This window comes from Nanorana parkeri, unplaced genomic scaffold, assembly GCF_000935625.1.
Source record: "Nanorana parkeri isolate BGI_ZX_2015 unplaced genomic scaffold, ASM93562v1 scaffold1197, whole genome shotgun sequence".
In the NCBI taxonomy this organism is placed as follows: Eukaryota; Metazoa; Chordata; class Amphibia; order Anura; family Dicroglossidae; genus Nanorana; species Nanorana parkeri.
The window spans coordinates 104,965-125,130 of NW_017307465.1; the positions used below are offsets into that span (position 1 = coordinate 104,965).

The 20,166-nt window shown below is 40.2% G+C and overlaps 1 protein-coding gene across 1 annotated transcript in view; it reads left to right on the plus strand.

Moving 5' to 3' along the window:
* FARSB (phenylalanyl-tRNA synthetase beta subunit) overlaps positions 1-20,166 on the plus strand; it is a 50,370-nt gene that overhangs the window by 450 nt on the left and 29,754 nt on the right. The window contains exons 2-14 of the mRNA XM_018568488.1: positions 447-502; positions 2,248-2,402; positions 3,907-3,979; positions 4,746-4,861; positions 5,604-5,754; positions 7,381-7,489; positions 8,400-8,470; positions 9,754-9,815; positions 11,310-11,361; positions 15,141-15,202; positions 16,402-16,609; positions 17,074-17,154; positions 19,063-19,155. Coding sequence (XP_018423990.1) covers positions 447-502; positions 2,248-2,402; positions 3,907-3,979; positions 4,746-4,861; positions 5,604-5,754; positions 7,381-7,489; positions 8,400-8,470; positions 9,754-9,815; positions 11,310-11,361; positions 15,141-15,202; positions 16,402-16,609; positions 17,074-17,154; positions 19,063-19,155 — 1,289 coding nt within the window. The remainder of the gene's footprint in view (positions 1-446; positions 503-2,247; positions 2,403-3,906; positions 3,980-4,745; positions 4,862-5,603; positions 5,755-7,380; positions 7,490-8,399; positions 8,471-9,753; positions 9,816-11,309; positions 11,362-15,140; positions 15,203-16,401; positions 16,610-17,073; positions 17,155-19,062; positions 19,156-20,166) is intronic.

A 20,166-nucleotide genomic window follows, 5' to 3' on the forward strand; every position in this document is an offset into this window, starting at 1 on the left:
GTCCCTATAATGAGGTAACCTGAGGTTGTTGTCTTGGATGGCATCTGTTTGTGTCATGTGGGGGGTATGGTCACCATTAACAACAGTAGTGTGTTTCATGACAAGAAGTTAAGAAAATTCTCATCAACGGGATACATACAGCAAAAAATAAACTTACTGGTTTTACCTCTTCTCTTCTCTATGCAAAACTAAAAACTGTGTTTCCAGACACTCTAAATCAGAGGTGGGGAACCTCTGGCCTGCCAGCTGGGGTGAAAATACAAATCCCATGAAGCATTGCAAGACTCCCAGAGACAGATGTATCATGGGATTTGTAGTTTCACCACAGCTGGAGGGCCAGAGGTTCCCCACCCCCCGCTCTGAATGATTGAATTTCTGTTCTCTGCCTCGATTGTAATCAACAAATACAATATCATCATTGCCATCTTTATTTTTTGCTTTAACAGCTGATGAAGAATTTGACGAGCTCTGCTTTGAGTTTGGCCTTGAATTAGATGAAATTGTGAGTATTCGTTCTAACCTGTTTATGATGAGAGTTCTGTATTTATGGGAACACAAGATCGTTGGAATGAGTTTTCCCTTTTAATTTAAATATTGGTAAACATAGCTTTGGTCACATTACCAGAACGAGAACTTCTTCCTTCCTCTCTCTCTGATCACTCTTTCAAACCTGTAAGATTTTTGTTGGGCCGCTCCCTTCTTATCAAGGTACTGTCAGAGTTTCCTCAATCCTCGGAGCGTTTGAATGCACCTTTCCAATGATCTTTTCTTTTTCTTCCACCAACCAACTTTATCCTGTTTCACCCATTGGTACACCCCACACACAGCTACTGCTGCCGAATCTTCCTTACATCTGGTTTCTACCCATCGCAGTTCCTATAATGACTCAGCATGAGGCAGCATCTCACTAGAGGGGAGTTGGCAGAGGGGCGGACACAGTCTTCCTTGCGTCTTGTTTCTACCCATCGCAGTCCCTATAATGACTCGGCATGAGGCAGCATCTCACTAGAGGGGAGTTGGCAGAGGGGCGGACACAGTCTTCCTTGCGTCTTGTTTCTACCCATCGCAGTCCCTATAATGACTCGGCATGAGGCAGCATCTCACTAGAGGGGAGTTGGCAGAGGGGCGGACACAGTCTTCCTTGCGTCTTGTTTCTACCCATCGCAGTCCCTATAATGACTCGGCATGAGGCAGCATCTCACTAGAGGGGAGTTGGCAGAGGGGCGGACACAGTCTTCCTTGCGTCTTGTTTCTACCCATCGCAGTCCCTATAATGACTCTGAATGAGGCAGCATCTCACTAGAGGGAAGTTGGCAGAGGGGCGGACACAGTCTTCCTTACGTCTTGTTTCTACCCATCGCAGTCCCTATAATGACTCGGCATGAGGCAGCATCTCACTAGAGGGGAGTTGGCAGAGGGGCGGACACAGTGTCCCAGGTTGCTAAGAGCTCTTGGCTACCTGAGACGCTCTGTCCCACTTCCTGCCCAGCTCACTGACGTCCTCATTTGCCAGGAGCTGAGCAGGACACTCTGGATGGCGTCCCACTGAGCTCCTGGCAACCAGTGACGTCAGTGAGCTGGGTGGGACTAGCCGTCCCACTGCAAATTTCTGGACGATCAGCAGAAGCCCCCCCCCCCCATTTCAGCGGCCTCAGACAGTGTGAAAGGTAAGGACGGCCCTGTGTCTACCCATTCTTTTTGACCAATTGTAGGCAACCTTGGCACTCCAGCTGTGGTGAAATTACAAATCCCATCATGCCTCTGACTCTGTGAGTCTTGCATGTGGCTGTCAGAGTCTTCCAGTGTCTCATAAAAACTTGTTGTTCCACTACAGCTGGAGTGTCATGGTTGCCCATCACTGTTTTAGAGTATGTCTTTCTCTTTAGACCAGGATCTCATTCCTAGTGCACCACTGCTAAAGCCTTTGTGTAGCACTATGGAAGATTAGTTTTCTATATAAATCAATAATGATAATAATAAAGTCAGCCAGGAATGTGACATAAGAAAACGGAATAGAAGTGATGAAAGGCTCCTGACCAAACAAAATCTTCAAACCCAAAATAATAATCAATGCACAATTTCCGGTCCAGGAGCTCCTTTTCTTCACAACAGGTGTATACATTTTGCTATGGCTTAGAATATACGTTTAGTTGATATAATTAGGAATTAGGAATATGATTGGCCTGGTCATTAACAGCCAGTGCATTGTAAACCAGAAATGTTAATGGGATTTCATTACTGTTTCAGACATCAGAGAGAGAAATCATCAGTAAAGAAAAAGGTGATGGAAAAGCCGAAGGAGCCTCGGATGTTATTCTCTTTAAGATTGACGTACCCGCCAACCGCTATGATCTCCTGTGTCTGGAAGGCCTAGTGCGTGGCCTGCAGGTCTTCAAAGAAAGGTACTGCATTTTAATACTGGGTATTAGGGGTTGACTGCTAATCGGGTCCAATATTAGAAATGTTTTAAATTAGGGATGTTCCGATACCTGTGCCGATACTTGGCATTTTCATGAGAACTACCAAGGTTGCAGCGGTTGCAGCTGAGACCGGGCTCTGGCGCTCCACCACTGTCCTGAAATCATTAGTCTGTATTGTTTTAGAAAAACTGTCACATGACACTAAACAAAAATGTATGAGTACTTGTATCTGTGAGTACTTGTACTTAAATGGCATCAGTGCATTCCTTTATTTATATTTATAAAAACAAAATCATACATTAAAACAGAGATGTACAAATCCCAGGAGCTCCGTAGCCAAAGCTCCTTAAAATTGACATCTGCCTCCTAACTTTTGAGTTTTTCTCCAGTCTGGTCTCGGACCTCGAAAAGTATCTGTACTTGTACCGAGTACGGTACTTGGTATCTGAACATCCCTATTTTAAATGATAAGTATCGATCTTAAATTGACCGATATCAGTGATAAGTGCGTACAGTGAAGGAGGCCGCCATCTCCCCCAATAGCAGGCCGCCCACTGCTTGATGTTAATCACCAGAGGAGCAGACCTGAGAGAGAACTTTCTCTCTGTTCCCTCCTCTGCTGATTGACAGCAGACAGTGTGTGGGTGCAATAGCCAGCTGCTATTGCAATTTGAAATAACCAATAGCAGGCTGGCTATTGCTCCAAAAATGGTAGAAAAATGATTTATTCGTATAACGCTAAAAATTCAGACACCACCAACATCTAACTATCAAAAATTAAAACCAAATGCAAAAAGACAGTACTGACTGTAGTCAACATTTAGAGGGCTATATGTTATACCGAATGATTATCATTTGACTACAGTCAGTACTGTCTTTTTGCATTTGGTTTTAATTTTTGATAGTTAGATGTTGGTGGTGTCTGAATTTTTAGCATTATACGAATAAAAAATTTTTCTACCATTTTTGAAAAAATTATCTGTCCCGATCTGTAATTAACCCTTGGACATCCCATACTATATGGTGGGCCCGATCTTGTTTCTTTCTATGTTGTATGCCGGTTTTTGATCTGGTTAGACGGACGACTTCCAAAGGGTAATATATTCAGAGGCGGATCTCCAGGAGTAAAAAAAACACATTCTTGGCTATTGCTCCCCCCACTGCCTGCTGTTTACATTCAGCTGCAAAATCTTGCTGTCGGCAGATGAATACACAGCCTGGTCACCGTGTTCATCTGTTGGCGCAAGATTCCGCAGGCGGATGTAAACAGAATATCGGCGCCTGAAAGGTGGCCCATGATCAATATCAGTTGACCCTTACTGGTTATGTACACTTACATCTAGGGAATCGGTAACCTTTCCAAATGCAGAGCAATCCTGACTGCTGGTGTAATGTATGTACTAATACAAAAGCACTAAGCAATTTCCATTTCATATGCATATGTTGATGTCAATATGTTTTCTGTTTATTTTTACACTCTTTACAGGATAGATGCTCCTAGATATAAACGGATCACACCACCTGATAACCAACTACAACGGCTTTTTATTACAGAGGAGGTGAGGATAATATCTGACTTAAAATACCTGCTTGTGTGCTTTCCATAGTGGTTTAAGAAGCCATACTGAAGCTCATATGCCCATGTGCTTTCTTTCTGGTCTTAGGGATCTCTATGACTTGTATTGTTTACCATCAGTGGAACCTGAAATGTAGCATGGCAATAGGGATCCATATAAAGACTACAAGATTTTATACAGTGGGATGCAGGGCAAATAGAAAATCCTCTTCATTCTCCCATGTGCTTATGGCTATGGAACAAATTTAGGTTGCTTCATCAGGCAGACTTTCCTGAAGAAGGGACCCTGAGTAGGTTCTAAAACATTGCATATCTATGCGACATTCCTAATTATCGATAATAAAGGCGGTTTTACTTCAGAAGACTCTGGTGTGCTGGCAGTATATCTTTTTCTATATATTAATATAATGTTCCCAGTATTTGGACTGTTTAAGAATATACAGTTTCACAGCTTGTCTTTGGTTTCCGGCATGTGTATGATTGCTTCAAACTGGGGTATAAAGAATGCTTGGTCTACAGAGGGTGGGTTTTCATTGGTTGTTAATGTAGCATCAGAGTAAGGCATCATTGAAATCAGAAAGGTGATTCCTTTTTTTTGACCAACTCCGTAGGTTAAAAATGCAAGTTGCCTAAAAGGATCTCGAATGTGTTTTAGAAGTTTCTGGTTTCACATCATTCAAAGGTTCTTTAATTAAAAAGTCTAATATGTTATAACTGAAAAAAGCTTGATGTTTTATGTCTGTTATTAGACTGCTGCAGTACGTCCTCATGCAGTGGCTGCTGTGCTCCGGAACATAACATTCACCAAGGACCGATATGAGAACTTCATCGATCTGCAAGAAAAACTTCACCAGAACATATGCAGGTAGCCAGCCTCATCTCCAGTCTTTCCTGAGTTATTACAATGGATGTAAATGATCACCCTGCGCATACTGAATATTGTGAACATCCCTTACATCATTGTGTGTAAGGTAACACAAATTATTTGTTTAAAAAGATTCCTGTTCTGCATAGTTCTCTGTTGATCACATGACCTTGGCACCACCTTCAGGGGATTGCCGTTGTTGGCCTCCTCCTAAAACTGCTAGTTTCCTGGCTGTGTCTGGCGTCAATATTTCGGGTTACTCATCCAAAATCAGTGTGGAGGTTAGAAAGTGAACTCAGAACTCCTGACCTACGTGCTTGTTCAAGGTCAGCGGCTCAGAAGGTATTGAAGTCAGTGGATCAGCATGACAGCCAATTAACTAAAATGATAATTTAGGGGTTGGCATTGGAAGCCTTCATGTCAGTACAGGTTTCCTTTAAATTAAGGTGACTGAGAAAAGATACTTCTCTGCAGTTTGTGGAAAGTTAAAGTGAATGTTTATTTAAAGAAACGGACACTCCCATCAACTTGTATTGTATTGGAGCACCATTTTTTCTTTAATTGTGAAAGCAAACCAGCCAGTGTCAGACATATTCAGAACGTACAGTAATTCACAACAACTAGTTCATCTTTTTTCATCTTTTGATTTTAGGTTACAGCAATTTGCACTTTGTCTTTCCTTTTCACACACTTTTATTAGTAAGATGGTTGTGCTATCTAAACTTTTGTTTCTCTTTAATAGGAAAAGGGCACTGGTCGCAATTGGAACTCATGATCTAGACACAATAAAGGGACCTTTTATCTACACTGCCAGACCACCAGCAAGTATCAAATTCAGACCACTAAACCAAAATAAAGAGTACACTGCTCCAGAGCTTATGGAGTTGTACAAGGTGACTAATGGTTCTCTGTGATATTTTACAACATATATGTACTATTGATTGAATCTACCCAAACTTTATATTTGCTCTGGTTTGTCATTGGTGGGTGAATTATCACTAAGTTGCTTTTTACAACCAATAAGGACTGTAAATGTTTTGCTGGCTTTTATAATCAAAGATAGATAGATATCCTTGTTGCCGGGACACCTAAGGGAACACACTCCTAGGAATCAGAGAAATAATTATAGTGGAACTTTGTGGTGGGAGGGCTATTGCCATAATTAGTGATGCTGGTGCCGATACTGGGTATTTTCATGAGTACTCGTACTTAAAACTTTTAAACTGAAGCCGGTACTATCAATGGGCCCGCCATTCACAGGAAGGCTGCCGAGGTCCCCAGCAAGGCAGCCTTCCCATGAGCCGCGGCACCTGTTTGCAGCGACGGCTGCACATCTACTCCTCCTTCCTGTGGAACCATGTCGCCCACGCAACCAACCGGGATCCTTGGTGAGAAACCGCACAGCCCACCATAGACCCTGCACAGACTCCCGAAACCCTGCAGAATTTTTATTTCTGTAGTAAACAAAACGTAATCACATGTATTACAGCATATTGGCATGAGATACAGTGTAATCTTGCATCAGAGGGACAAGTTAAAGTATGAATGTGAACAAAACAAAAATCAGATATACAAAAGATGGTGGCTATAGAAATATCACGGCAATAAAGCTTCATCTAAGGACACATATGTTATTGCACATAACCAGCCTTGTACAGCAATATCAACTGTTTTGAGTTTAGATTTTATGAACATAAAAATAGACATTTTAAGGAATGTTTTAACCAGGTTCATCCTAAACTGTGTATGTATATCGATATGTAATAAAAACATTTAAAGAATGTGTCCGCTCTGTCGTGGGTTTCAAGCCATCTAAACCATATTTTAAGACATTTCTTTGGGCATTCCCTGGCCATGTAAATGAGCTTATGGAATTATTTTATTGGTTAACATCGTTCAATCGCTCAGGTGTAAAGGCTCAGCGTATATCCACTGCAATATTATTATTCACTAGCATAAAGTATAGGAGTCCTAAAAAAAATCTTAGTGGGATTACCCATCTCAATATTATTAATAATCCCCATAAGCATGCAGAGGGATAGCAGATTATCTGCAATAAAGTGACCCTTAACCAATAGGGGTTTAATTTTTTCCACATTCGTATATCATATGGAGGAATGTTCCTTCCACTGCTTGACAATTATTGCAGAAAAAAAATAATTTGTTCATTATAGAAAATGTTTACTCGTACCCCCCAGTGTGGGCTGTCCCCTGAGAAGGGCGTATTTTATAGTAAGCACCACTAATTATGTACATTTAAGTTCCAACAATCTCTTACATTTTGAAAGAACTAAAACGGCTTACACAGATCTTTTTATGCACTTTGATATTTGATTGTTAAAAATGTGTAATATTATGATGAATTTGTTTTTAACAAGAAAAAATGCCCCCTTGAGGAATCTTGAACTGCTTGAGAACCTGTAAAATACAGTATTTAAAGTAAAGATTGTGTTTGTGTAAATAATCTTAAACTACTTTTTTTATACATTGAGTGAATATTCTTTTCTTTTCACCCACAGACTGACAGCCACCTGAAACATTTCCTGCACATCATTGAAGATAAACCACTTTACCCTGCGATATATGATAGTAACGAGATTCTACTCTCCATGCCACCAATTATCAATGGTAAAGATATTTACATCCTAATTCTTGTAGAATCGGAAACCTGTACTGAGAGCAATGTGTAAGTTGCAATTGCTGAACTCTTTATGAAAATGTTTCCTGACCACATGTGACTTCAAAGCTTTCAGTGTCTCTGACCTGGAACAAACATGCAGATTAGAAAAGTCACAGTGAAGTCAGATGTGATAATCTGCATGCTTTCCCGTCAGTGACTCAGAAGTACAGAAGCCATTGGAGTAACATGGCAGCCAGATAAATAGCATTTTTAAAGGAAACGACAGCAATGACCGTCTTGAAGTTACTCATCAACAGAAAATTGTATTGTGGACCTAACTGCAAAATCTGTCTTTTATCATACAGCCTATTTTATCCTTTTTTTCCCCCTCCCTAAGGTAGGTGATTACACGAATAGTGCTCTTGTATATGGCACGTATATATGGCGTAAATTCGGGCATATTTCTATTGCAAGATAGCCTCAGGTGGTGCGTACAGCCTCATAAGGAAAGTCAATGGCTGTATGTGGGTATATGCTGGACTTGCGTAAGCACGCAACCCCAAATGGAGACTCTGTGTTCGGGGTTATGTGCCCTACCCATGCATGTGTTTAAACAAGTCCGGGCCCATACCTGCTATGGACTTCTATAGGAGTCTGTACACTGCACCTGTGGCTCCCTGAAGGTGGAATTACTGTATACTGGAATTTATGTTGTACAGCCACAAGCCGCCATGTACAATTGCCTATACACTGAGAGAGCTGGATTTAACTAGTGAGCTACTAGATTTCAGAATATAACAACATAAGTCTTTCCTGGAGCATATTGATAAAGACACATTTATTTTTAAGTAAAAACTTGTGAGGCAGCTTTTTTTTTTTTTTCTGTGCTCATGTTTTGTTTTTACTTGTTTCTTTCAGGGGATCACACAAAAATCAGCTTAAACACTCATAATGTCTTCATAGAATGCACGGCCACAGATCTGACAAAGGTAATAGACAGCTTATATTTTTGTCACTACTAGAAAAATATGGAGACTGTCACTTCTGACCTTTTTCTTGAAATACTTGCTGCATCCATGTTCTGTATTAGCCAGTAAATCAGCATATCAGTCAGGCATTTATTAGAAAGAGGTCGGCAATGGCAGCCCAGGTATTTCTGTAAGACCAGGTGTCCTTAAAACCAGTACAAAACACAGAAGTTTCCCAGTACACTTTAAACCATCCGGCCCTTTAACTATCCCTGTCTGGCCACTGTCCGGACACAGACTGATCGCCGGCCTGCGCTCGTTTATGGCTGGTTGTGGATTTGCTGGCTTGCAAGGATGATGTATCCACTGAAAGCCATAGCCCAGTGCAGGCCCCTTCCTCTTTAGTCGTTAGTTGATATTGCTGGCATCCATGCAACCAATGACGTCAGGTGTCCATCTCCTCTGAAGTGACGTGAAATGTGTTCCCCGCCACTAGCATTACAGAGGGACAAAAGAGTATATTCTTCCAACCTCTCCTGCAGTCTGCTCCACCTCCCGGTCCCTGCCTCTGGCCTATTAATAAAATCGGAAAATAAGTTATGGGGGGACAATATTATAAAGGGGCACTCTAAAGGGGACAAATGTAATGGGCCACTCTGAGGACAACTAATAATAAGTTGCCCCTATCAGGGTGTCCCCTTGCATTAACTATGAAAATAAGGGGGCACTCTGATGGGGACAACTAATTATTAGTTGCATCCATCGGCATGCCCCCTACATTAGTTGCCCCATCAGATTTTTTGTAATCAATTTACGTGTTTTTATCAGTTTATGTGTGTGTGTATACCTACGCACCGTCACAGTAATGTGTTGGCCCTCCACAACAGTCCCACTTTCCGGGCCCCTTGAGAAAATGAATTGCTCACCCCTGCTTTAAACTGATCCACCACATTACAGCCTGTACAGTCTACTTTAGAGGTTTAAACAACTACAAATGTTTCTGTAGGCTCTTGCAACATAGATGTTAGCCTTAGGAATGGATTCTAATGTGCATAGCTTTATATGCCTGATTTTAAAATTGGGGATGAAAGCAGAGCCTTAGAGACCAGTCACATTCCTTATTTCAAGTTTTCTGAAAAGAGAAGATGCAACCTAATTGGTCACTTAAGGCCACAATTCTGCATTTGTTCACATTTTCTTTCCTCTGTTTTTTTTTCCAAATACCCCCCTTAGTTTTAACAAGTATTTGGATGGTATGCTCTTTAAGCTGAATATTAACTGTTATTTGTTTCTTTATTGTGTAGGCTAAAATAGTCCTGGATATTATGGTCACCATGTTCAGTGAATACTGCGATCAGCCCTTCACGTGAGTAAAATGTGCCCAAGGATTTCTCAACCCAGTTTAGCCATCGGTTACTTTCAGCGAGTTGTGAAATAGTTGCACAAAGCCTTGTCAGCAGTTTCTGTAGTGTGATTTGGGCAACTCTTCTCCCTTGACAGACATCTGAGATACACAGACAGCTGCAAGACCAGTTCTAAAACTCTAAGGAGTAGAGCAGTCATGTCAAATGTCAGGAAACTGAACCACAAGAGAAATGTGCAGCTGACAGAAAAACACGTTAGAATATTAAAATTACAGCTGAACTCCGGGATAAGTATTGTCTAAATACAAGAGGCATGTGCATTGTTATTTGAATCTTGGTGTGTCTTTTCCAAATCTGTGAAGTAATCCAGTGTCAAACCTCCTGTAATTAGGAACAGAAGTGGAAAGAAAGCACTGGACCTGCAAGGTTTATCCTGTTGGTGTGGCTGGTCACTTATGTAAAAGAGACAGTGTAGGTGATCTGGCTACCGGACAGGCGGCTTCTACATTGCAGAGGATCTCCACTGTCTCCTTGTTTTGTAGTATGAAATTGCAGGATTGTGAAATGAAGCGCCACACTTCATTTAAAAGTCCATATGAATCTTTATTGAATGTTGGGTTAAGAGGACAGTATATTCTATATAGAATATACTACATTGAATAAAGATGTATCTGGACTAATAAATGAAAAGTGACGCTTCAGTTTACAATTCTGTAATCAAGACCAGTCACTGATGCTCTCTCCTTGTGCAGGGTGACTGGTCTTGTCGCCACCCCCTCCTTTAGATTTCTGCAAGCAACCTGTAGTAGGTGGGGCCTACTGGACCCCTCCCACAGCTCTGCTCTCTCCACAGGCTATGTACAGCACAGTGATAATGTCACTGTTATGTTTATATGGTAATATGATTTTATAAAGGCATTTAATGCACACAACATGGATCTACTGTATATCCTTTGTGGCAGTTAAGGAGTATATTTAAATGAATGTATTTGTGCATGGAGTTCAACTTTAAGCTTAGTGGCTATGCTAATCATATCCAACTTGCTGGATGTTCAAAAATGTTATAAACAATCTAATTGCTGCGTCATTATGCCTTAGTGTTGGAAGGCCCCCTAGATGTGTGATGGTGGTCAGAGGTCCGTGTGATCGCTCCTTAGTGATCACTCCTGAGAATGTTTGGTGTATAAATATGTACGACTCTGTCAGCTAATCATGCCTGTTTATACACATTGTAGACACTGTTACTTCCAGCCTTGAGATTGTTTAGGAAGAGGGTGTCCTCAGAGGTCTCATTGTGCCCATAGATATCCGTTTTTGTCTTTCAGTCCATCCAGTCACTTTACATAATCTTTACTAATGTTCATCATAAATTACTAGATGTCCTACATCTTGTTCTGTCATGGGAATTGTAATATGTAACGCACTTCTTGTCCTGCTTATCATGTGTTCCGTATTTTACAGTTTTTAATTATTTGTATCTCTTTGTTCATTTTTAGCGTTGAAGCTGCTGAAGTTATTTATCCAGATGGAAAAAGCTATTTCTACCCGGTAAGAAGTCTTTCTCTTAGATGGACAAGTTTTGGCCTTTGCATGCAGTGTGTGCACTGCGCATCAACCACCTAGGTGGTTGATGAGCAGTGCATACACTTGATGCATATCTAAGGGTTAATAAGTTTTAGCACAGCTGCACAATCCACACGGGGAGGTTTGCTATCCTAAAGGACAGATCATTATTGGATTCATTAAGATTTGGTCTTTGATTTATCATGACATGCAATTTATTTGAGAGATTTCCACTGTTAAATCAAAAACAAAACATTTACTTCTGTACATAGCAACAGAGGGGCTCACATTCTGCACCTCTGTAACTTATCCCCATGGGAATCACTTCTCATACACTATAATTTATCCCTTCAGTTTGCTGTATCTTTAAAGTCAAACTCCGGGAATTATCTTTAACATAAACTTACAATGGTTACAAAAAAAAGGGGAAAGATGCATTACTACCGGAGTCATATAGGCCTATAACCTTGCTGGGATCTGATGTTGAGATTTTGGCAAAAGTTCTGGCGAATAGGTTATCTAAGGTTATTCAGAAGAAAATAAACCCTGATCAGAGTGGATTTATGCCTAATAAGTCAACGGCAGACAATGTGCGAAGGCTATATGTGAATATGCAAGTTCCTTCAGAGATAATGGGGAATAGAGCTTTACTATCCCTGGACATTGCTAAAGCATTTGATAGTGTGGAATGGGATTATTTATAGGTAATATTAAGAGCATTTGGTTTTGGTCCCCAATATATTTCATATATTCAACTATTACATGCTAATCCTTGAGCAAAAATGCAAGTAAATAAAGCCCTATCCCCAGCTTTTAAATTGACGAGGGGAACTAGACAGGGGTGTCCCCTGTCTCCCCTTTTATTCACATTGTCGATAGAACCGTTAGCTAATTTAATAAGAAATTCAGATAAGATAGTGGGATTTAAGCAGGGCAAAGTGGAGGATAAGATACTGCTATATGCAGATGATACATTGGTCTTTTTAGCTGATACTAACCACTCTCTACTAGAAGTGATGTCTTTACTTCTGGAATTTGGTAGGTTCTCTGGGCTATGTGTCAACTGGGAAAAATCCATGCTACTTCCGATTGTTCCTCTTCCTTGTCCATTGCCGATGCAAATTCAGCATATACAAATAGTTGAATCACTTTCTTATTTGGGTGTTAGGATTAGAGTAAACGTTGAGGCATATTTGGAAGACAATTTAATATCAATTTTGCAGAAATTTCAGAAACAATGCAATGTATGGTGCAAACTCCCCCTTTCGCCAGAAGGTAGATTAAATCTTATCAAAATGATTTGGATGCCTCAAATCACCTATATACTGTATAATTCTCCATGTTGGATTTCTCAAACTATATTTAGGAGAATAGATACAGTATGTAGGGAGCTGTTATGGAAGAGGAAACAAGCACGGCTAAAATTAGAAACTTTGCAATACCCTAAAGGAAGTGGGGGTTTGGCACTTCTAAATCCATGGATAATGTTTTTGACCGCACAGTTAAGACACTTGGTGGGATGGAACTTACCAGGACAGAGGATAGGGGCATATGATATTATTAAATGTTTGTTTCAAAATAGAGAACCCCCTTATGGCCCTCAAAACTACTTTATATTTGAAAGAATGTTTTCAAATTTCCCCACTTTAAGATTAATTAGTAAAACGTGGAAATCAATTAAGGGGTTGCTGGATATTTCTGGGTTTACAAAGTATACTCCGATATGGGACAATGGGGAACTGTACAAGGTAAATAAACTCCAAGGATTTGGAATATGGAAGAAAATGGGGGTTGAGACATTGACGCAAATGTATGATCATGGTGTCTTGTGCTCGCTCCAACAGTTTGAGGCAAGTTATGTAATACCCAATGCCCAATTCTATAAATATTTGCAATTAAGGCATTCGCTCACGGTACATCCAGGTGTGTGTGAGGTGTATATTAATGTAAATGTGTTTATAGATAAACTTTTTGATACAACTATGACGAGAGGGTTGATTTCAAAGATGTATGCAAATTTATTGCCTGGAGTCTTGGGTGCCAGCTCGTCTCCAGCCATAGCCTCCGTCCCCCGTCACGCTCACATCGCCGGCACCCGTCATGTGATCGCACCGGCCCGGCTAGATGTAAGGAGCGCCGGGATTGGAGGCTGAACCGTGGCGTGTGCGGTGGGCACGGCGTGCGTGGCTTGTGTGTGAAGCCGCGAACGGGCAATGTAATAGATAGCCGACTAATCGACGATCGAAAACATTGACAACGTTTTCGATCGTCGATTTTAATCGACTAAATCGAATCGTTTTTGCAGCTCTAATTCAGGGAAGATTCTGAATGTCCAAAGTGTGGGATCGAACCAGGTTCGTTGATACATCTGCTGTGGAGATGCCCGAAATTGAAACGATATTGGCAGGAAATAGTGGATATAATATATATATAGCTTTTGGAGTTCATATTTCTAATAATCCCAGTTATGTATTCAGGGTATTTTTGGATCCATGAAGGTGGAGCATTATACGAAGGTGGCAATAACAAGGGCATTATTTGTGGCTCGGTGTAGTATAGCTTCTAGGTGGATTTCAACAACGCCTCCCACAGTGGAGGAGTGGAAGAAAGAAGTAGATAAAGTGGTTGGATTTGAGGGAATTATGTTCAAACATAAAGGCAATATGGATAAGTATGGTAAAATATGGGATAAGCGGATTGAATATAGTAAAGGAGTTTGGTTATAATATCTCCCTTATCTCCAATTGGTATTTTGAGGAGTAATGTGTTTTAAGTACATGGTACGCTGAGAGGGAATTTTTTGTTGTTGTTTGTTTTATTGTATTGTTGTTTTAATATGTAACTATGGATGTAAAAGTGTGTTTATGTATTGTATTATTAAAATTAAAAAAAGTATTAAAGTAAAAAAAAAAATTACAATGGTACAGCTTGGCTCAATGTAAGTATCCACATCTAAAATGTAGAGGGCCACTGGTGATGCTGAAATTCACTGTAGTAGTTTGTGCAACATGCATGTGCTGGTTACTTCAAGCTGCAGCTCCACCTCAGCACACTGAGCAGAGGGAGTTGCTTGCTCAGCAGCACTGCCATTCAGAGAACACCTTGTATTTTTTCCCCAGTGAATACAAGGTGTTCTTTGATTGGATGAGGTGGAGAGAAGGATGGATAAACTCACAATCTCCACCTCGAACATCACTGTAGTAGTTTGCGATACATAAATTGATAGCTGGTCTCTTCCAGCTGCGATTCCATCGACTTCTCTTCTTCATACTGAGCACAGAGAATCGCTCTCTCGGCATCATTGCCATTAAGAAAAACACTTTTTATTTATTTATTTGAAAGAATACTTGGTGTTCTCAGATTGAATGAGAAGTGTGGATGAACTTACAATCTCCAACTCGAACACCACTGTAGTAGTCAGTGCTACATATATTGATAGCTGCTCTCTTCAAGCTGCAGCTTCTCAGCATACTGAGCACATGGAATTGCCCTCTCAGCATCTCTGCCTTTCAGAGAATGCCTTGTATTTTTTTCAGTGAAAACAAGGCATTCTCTGATTGGAAAAGGTGGAGAGGAGGGGTGCATGAAATCGCGATCTCAAGAAATCGAGAGACCAGCTATCGTTGTTTGATGTAACGCAGACTACTACAGTGATTTGCAGCATTCCTGGCGGCCCTCCAGAGCCCCCCTGTTACCTGGTCAGTAATTCTCCCTCCCTAGTTCTTGTACTCTAAGCAGTTGAGTTTTTTTTTTGTTTATTGCAGGAACTGCCATACAGGAAAGAAACTATCTCTGCTGAGAAGATGAACAGCAAGATTGGAATCAGGTAAGAAACATCAGAATTTATTCTGCTGTCAAATCAGGAGAGTTGACAGTATGCTAAAATAATTAATAGGGACATGGCAGTGTAGTATACAGAGTACTGTGATGGAGGACTGCAAACAGGCATATGGCATGTTTGGAATACTGGATTATAAATGCTTTTTCTGCATTTCCATCCAGTATATGTTAATAAAAGTCAATGTAAAAGACACACTTTATAGTTTCCTTACTGCTGACTCTAGAGCTCAGGGAAAAAAAATCATTTTTATAGAAATGGTTCTGTTTGGTTACTTTCCAAACTAGGCAATTATGAAATCTGGCACTGTTCTTTGAAATGAGGGATCGGTCGTCTTTATGTGGCAATTGTAGTGAGCCCATCTGATATGTTCTACCGTTCGCAACAGTGAGCTGGAAGACTTGTTTCTGTAATTATAGATGCATGATATTCATGATCCAGCAGGCTGCTATAGTGGATATTGATCCCATTGTGCCTAAATTGCCCTTTTCCTATTATTTGGATATCATTGTGGACGGGAGCTAAGTCCTAGTCAGTCATTGCGTTTAATGGCAAATGTAAAAAAAAAAAATATCTGGTACCTTGATAATTACGCAGCTAATGCATTCAGTAATAGTGTGTGGTAAATTAAAAGTGAACTCCACACAGATATAAATAAAAATCACAAATGAATGCAGTTATGTGTTAATGATTAAAAGTATTTGTAAATGCAACTAGCCTAATGAGGTGTATTTAACTTGGTATCAGCCTCTTGTAATTCTCTGTACTGTGGACTGGGAAAGGAAGGGTTGGCACCCGGGGTCAATCAGTTGTGCTTCATCCATATGCTGTCAGAAGGATTTAGCAGCGGGATGATCTCATCAGTCTTCTGCTGCTTCTTCCCTGTCCAGTTACAAGCTGGGGACAATGTGGATGTGCTGTCTGACAGAGTTCTTAGGACTGTATGAACAGATATACAAATTCTTTGGAAGGTACAACACTTCCCTTATATGTACTTCATCTATGTATTAAGGGATCTATCTGGAGTTTACAGTTTAATTTTTTTTATTTTCTTCACATTTACAAGTACACTATGCTCAAAAGTGACAGCGGTTGACACAAAGTAGAACTCTGTTATTTAATGATTTGTTATGATTTTTTTATTTTAAGTTGGATGTTGGATAACGGTGTTCCTTCTGTTTCATCAGGGAGACTCCAGCCAATTTAGCCAAGTTACTCACCCGGATGTATTTAAAATCACACGTGTTGGAGGATGGCGAGCAAATAGAAATTGAGATTCCTCCAACAAGAGCTGACATCATTCATGCCTGTGACATTGTAGAGGATGCAGCCGTTGCATATGGCTTCAATAATATTCCAATGACCATCCCGAAAACTTACACCATTGCTAACCAGGTGAGAAATCCATTAGCTAGTGTAAAGAATCTCTTGCAATCTAAGGGAATAGAAACAAGATTCTATAAACCAGTACAAGAAAAAAAAAGATGATTTGTAATATGCAGTAACTTGAAGCCACCAATCAGTTATTTCCTTTAGTGGAGTTTTATCAGTGAAGGATTAAACTGATTGGGAATAATGGATTCCTACTGTTAGCCCACTAAATAAGCCTAAATTTAATGAAATATTGGAGGAACATGGAAAAGTTTATGGCATATGCCCTTCATTATATGCCTTCACAGTACAATCTGTGTAAGTCTGGCTGATGGACCTCTGCTTTGAGCTGAAGGTATTAATGATTGACATGAAGGGCTATGCTGGAGAGCAGCAGCTTGCCCACCATACTTCTAATACTTGTATAACTGTTGCCTTTTTACTGTTGCATGTTTGCTTATTTAGATTTGCTTATTTATTTTCTGTAGTTTCCATTAAATAAGCTGACCGAATTGTTGCGTCAGGACCTGGCCGCAGCGGGGTTCACGGAAGCCCTGACCTTTGCCCTGGTATGTTCCGTCATCGTCTTGTGTTTTTAATACATATATGGGAATATGTGGAAGTCCTTAGTGTACGTGTGTCTGTGATATTTGCAAATATGACATGATTTGTAACAAAGTAATTCCTTTTCCAAGAAAAACCTTCCAGGCCTCTTTGCTAGGCACGTGTCTCTGGTACCAGTTCCTGCATCTATTTTTCTTTTGGTACATCCTAAATTCTTTACAGCATGTAATTGGCAAGGTGCAGAAACATTCCATAGCAATTTTGGTCCTTGGTGGCTCTATAGAATCATGAAGTTTCTCCAACATTACATTCAAGCCTTGAACACCCTGTTCCCCTTGTCCCTAAGGTACTCTGTTACATTCATTTCTGGTACTATGTAGCACGTGGATGGTCACAGCCATGGAATTGGCTTAAGATGATCCATGCTTTGTGACATTGAGCTTGACATCTGCTTGAAGCATACATGGTAAAATGGATAGACTGTGGCCATAAAGGGTTGCCCATGAACAGATAAATACTCTGGTACACCGTTGCATTCTGATTATACCCATCTGGTTAAAAGGAGCGTGGCAACGAACATTCCCCACAAATTTACATCAACAGCCTGTGCTATTGAGACAACACAGGATGAATCCATTCTGTGCACATTCAATTCTCAATGTATAATCTCCTCATGCAATCTGCAGTGGCACAGCAAGATTCTAGATTTGTCCAGCTGTATCTTCCTAACCTTCAGTCATCCAATTTTGGTGATCCTGTTTTTGTCCAAGTGAATTTTGTGGTGTGGTCTTCTACTCTTTAAGTGGGCTTCCTATAGTCCTCTGCTGTTCCAGTGGTCTTTAATTGGTCCTTTGCTTTTCCAGTGTTCTTCATGTAGTCCTCTGCACTTCAAGTGGTCTTCAATAGATCCTTTGCTCTTCTAGTGGTCTTTAATAGGCCCTTTGCTCTTCTAGTAGTCTTCAATAGGTCCTTTGCTCTTTTAGTGGTCTTCAATAGGCCATTTGCTCTTCTAGTGGTCTTCAATAGGTCCTTTGCTCTTCTAGTGGTCTTCAATAGGTCCTTTGCTGTTTTAGTGGTCTTCAATAGGTCCTTTGCTCTTCTAGTGGTCTTCAATAGGCCCTTTGCTCTTCTAGTGGTCTTCAATAGGTCCTTTGCTCTTCTAGTGGTCTTCAATAGGTCCTTTGCTCTTCTAGTGGTCTTCAATAGGTCCTTTGCTCTTCAGGGATTCCACATATTGTGCATTCAGGAATTCCTTACTGCCTTTCCCTAAAAAACGGTTACTTGGTCACAAGTCTGTTTATTCTTCTCAGTGCATTTTCATTGACAAACTATTTTTCCTGATGGACTTACTGTTCATTTGATGTTTTTGCACCATTCACTGTACACATTAGAGACTGTAGTGTGTGATTGTCCCAGTAGGCCATTGATTTGTGATGTGCTAAAACAGCTATTCACTATAGACATCGGAGACTTTAATGTGTGCAAATCTGAGCAGTCAGTAGTTTCTGTGATGTTGCAATCACCATCTCTGGCATCAGCAAATATTCTATGGTAAAAGTCGCTTAGAGCACACATCCTACCCATTTTACATTTTGATTGAGCAACCAACAACACCTCTTGACTTTGCATGCTTTATTAAGTTGCAAGCACAAGATTTGTTGTGTGGCTGTTTGTGTAAAAACAAACTGGTGTACCTGATAAAGTGGCCACTAAATGTATGTTATGCATTTATTTAATAAGAGAAAGTGCAATGTAAACACAATGGTTCATGGCAATCAAACACACTTTTATTTTTCTGCACACCGAGTCTCTTTGCCCTGACGTATTAAAGCAGTCCAATAACTGTATAATATTGACTAATGTGCTTAAAATGAATCTTCCCTACATGACGATTGTATTTCATATGTCTGCAGTGCTCAGTGGATGACATTGCTGATAAACTGGGTGTTTCTGTCTCCTCCACGAAAGCAGTGCACATCGCAAATCCCAAGACTGCAGAGTTCCAGGTTAGTTCTCTTAGAGCAATGTCAGCATTTTTAGTTCATTTTTCTAAATCTGGAAATGTAGCCTGAAGAATAAAATGTGTTTGTGGGTGAATGATAATCTATATTGTGAATTTCATATATATTTTACTTTTTATGGGTACAGTCAGTTTTAATGACATTTTAGACTAAAAATGGAGAACATGGTGTATTTTTTTGGGAACACATTTTGAGTTACTATTGCAGTATTTACCTTTAAAAATTTTAAAGCAGATGCGTGCATCCCCTCCCCATATGTACTGTGGTTCTATGTGCTGGCTACTATGTCACTACTATGTCCTTTAATAGTGTAGGGGCCAGCAGCAGATGCCACAGTGCCAAGGGAAAACGCAGGAGTCCAACACACCAGGAGGTGCACCAACGTATGCCGTTACTGTGCCATGCATCCACGGCTTGGCGTTCATTTAAGAGAAGAGGATCTGGCAGGCGGAACAGGAGCTTTTACACAGAGTCTCTTCTGCAATAAAAGTCTACCTGCCAACAATTATTAACATCCGTCTATACAGTCACTATAGTTCTGCTTTAAATATTTTTTAGATTAGCCGCTAGAGGGAGCTTTCTGTTACTCTATTTAACCCCTTCATGACTGAGCTAGTTTTTAGTTTCTGTTCCTAAATGACTGACACACTTTTTACATTTTTGCTGTGTGATTCCACAGCAGCAGTCCACTTTTACTGCTGAGATCTGATGATATGACCCACACAGGGAGTGCATTGTTTTTAGTTAGTCCATGACTTATTCACTTGCATTGTGGTGAAGATTAGTGAAACACAAGCACTACAAACCAGGACCTGCATACCTACATATATGATGTACACGTTTTACACAGAAATAAGATTGTAAAACCCCACCTATAGATTAATATTATATACAGCACGTTTTTAATGCTAATACATACTGTATGTATGTATGTATGTATGTATGTATGTATGTGTATATATATATATATATGTATATATATAAAATCTTTTCATA